The 1,821-nt window shown below is 27.5% G+C and overlaps 1 protein-coding gene across 1 annotated transcript; it reads left to right on the top strand.

The window, feature by feature from the left end:
* Positions 1–1,174: 1,174 nt before the first annotated feature.
* On the top strand, positions 1,175–1,326 carry LOAG_15205 (hypothetical protein; the record flags this gene model as incomplete). Its single annotated transcript, XM_003150698.1, has 1 exon — positions 1,175–1,326. A coding segment is annotated over one exon (150 nt), but the record flags the coding sequence as incomplete, so codon positions are not given.
* Between the last annotated feature and the right edge of the window lie 495 nt (positions 1,327–1,821).

Here is a 1,821-nt window from a genome sequence, read left to right as displayed (position 1 = left end):
GGCCAAATATTGTCGTTGCCGGAATCATTGATTTGACATTTCCGTTACCGGATCACTGATCGAACTATCAGCAATTCTCACTTTCACTAATAAACAATGAAATTTTGAATTGTCACAATTTTTCATACATATTCCAGTAATATTAATATTATTCGTCAATTTTCTTCCATTTTTCCTTTTTTTTCTTGATAATTTTAAATCGAAATAGTTTTGAACCCAGATTTTTTGTGAGAATTTGTAAATGTATCGCATATTTAGTAAACGAGTGAATGTATGAATTTGTTTCAGATGTAAATGTTAGATAGTTTCACGTATTTTTGAATAAATATTTCATGTATGCAAACAAAAAAAAATTATTTACACTTGAAGATTTATTTCAATGATTTCTTAAGATATTTGAAATATGTGATAATGGAAAAGTCTGACCAGTTAAGTCAAAAAATAACTTGTCGATTGATTTTTATTCATTGTTAATTTCAACCTGAATACATTTTAATTCTATACATTTCGTAGCAACGTCATCAATACTTTCCGTAATCATTCAATGTGTCAATGAATAACGCTCTGTAACCATTCAACATTATTTAACACGTTCCGCATCCATTCAACATCAGTTAATACGTTTCTCATTCGTTCAACGTCAATTAGTTCTTTTTTTTCTGATGAATTTCTGATGAATGTCTTTTTGCCTCAAAATTTGATTTCATCTGTTTTATATTTTTTGAGGGATACCTTTTTTTTTTTTGAGGGATACCTTTTTCCTCTTGCATTGAAAAATGATGAAATTATTTGCATAAAGGATAATACCTGAAAATATTTAAATGCAACTTTCGTTAATACAAACAACCATTCCTTCTATTTTGTTCAATTTCAGTAAGGTTAATAAATGTTTTCCTCATTTATCATTTTCATATTTTGAAAACAAAGAGTAATTCGTCGTCGTGATCATTGAAGATAATGATAATGAAATTTTATGACGAATAAATTATCCATTTGTGATTTAAATTTTTATTTTGATCTAAATTTCTGAATTCTTGAAATTAATTGAACTATCAAATAAAAATTTCCGAAATGATCCAGTTCAGTTTTAAAATTTTAAACTTTTTCTATTATATAATAATCTAATGGTGGCCTTGTTTTATAAATTTACCGTAAGAATTGAGCATTTTCAAAAATGGAATTCGCAACAATTACAAAACCAAAATGTACCTTAACCGAGTTGATATTTATTCACAAGAAATTATTCAAACTTTCTGCTCAAGAGAATTCAATATTCAATTTATCGGCAAATTTTTACACGAATTATGGTCCACGTTCTGTCCGGTGGTATTTCATTTTTGTTGTTTACGATTATACCGTCTAAAGTCATGCATCAATGCTTATCACAGAATAATCATTATTATAATTATTTTGTGATGAAATTTAATTATTATAATTATTTTATGATGAAATTCTTTATCTTATTTGAAATACTAAAAATAAACTTTCGGGTGGAATTTTTCTTTAGGAAAGAATCTTTTTTTAAACTTTAAATGAACTTATTGCAGTTTGAATGTTACTTAATTGGACAAAACAATTCGCATAGTTTCTGCACAAGCCCCTCAAATCTCTTCCAGATTTTAAGCTTTCATTGAATTGATATAATTTAGTAGCTGGATTGGATTATCAAATATCCCACTAAATGAAACGTTGCTTTAAATAGCTCAATTGAAGTGCTTATCGTCGATGAAAACATAGGATAGGGATTGATAACGGGTGATCTTATGAAATGACATGAGACCANAACTAACAGTCATGTTTATTGCATATAGCATGCCAATT

Source organism: Loa loa (genome assembly GCF_000183805.2).
Source record: "Loa loa unplaced genomic scaffold supercont3.1633, whole genome shotgun sequence".
Classification (NCBI taxonomy): Eukaryota; Metazoa; Nematoda; class Chromadorea; order Rhabditida; family Onchocercidae; genus Loa; species Loa loa.
The sequence above is the reverse complement of the archived record's forward strand: the minus strand, read 5'-3'. Positions and strand labels throughout refer to the sequence as shown.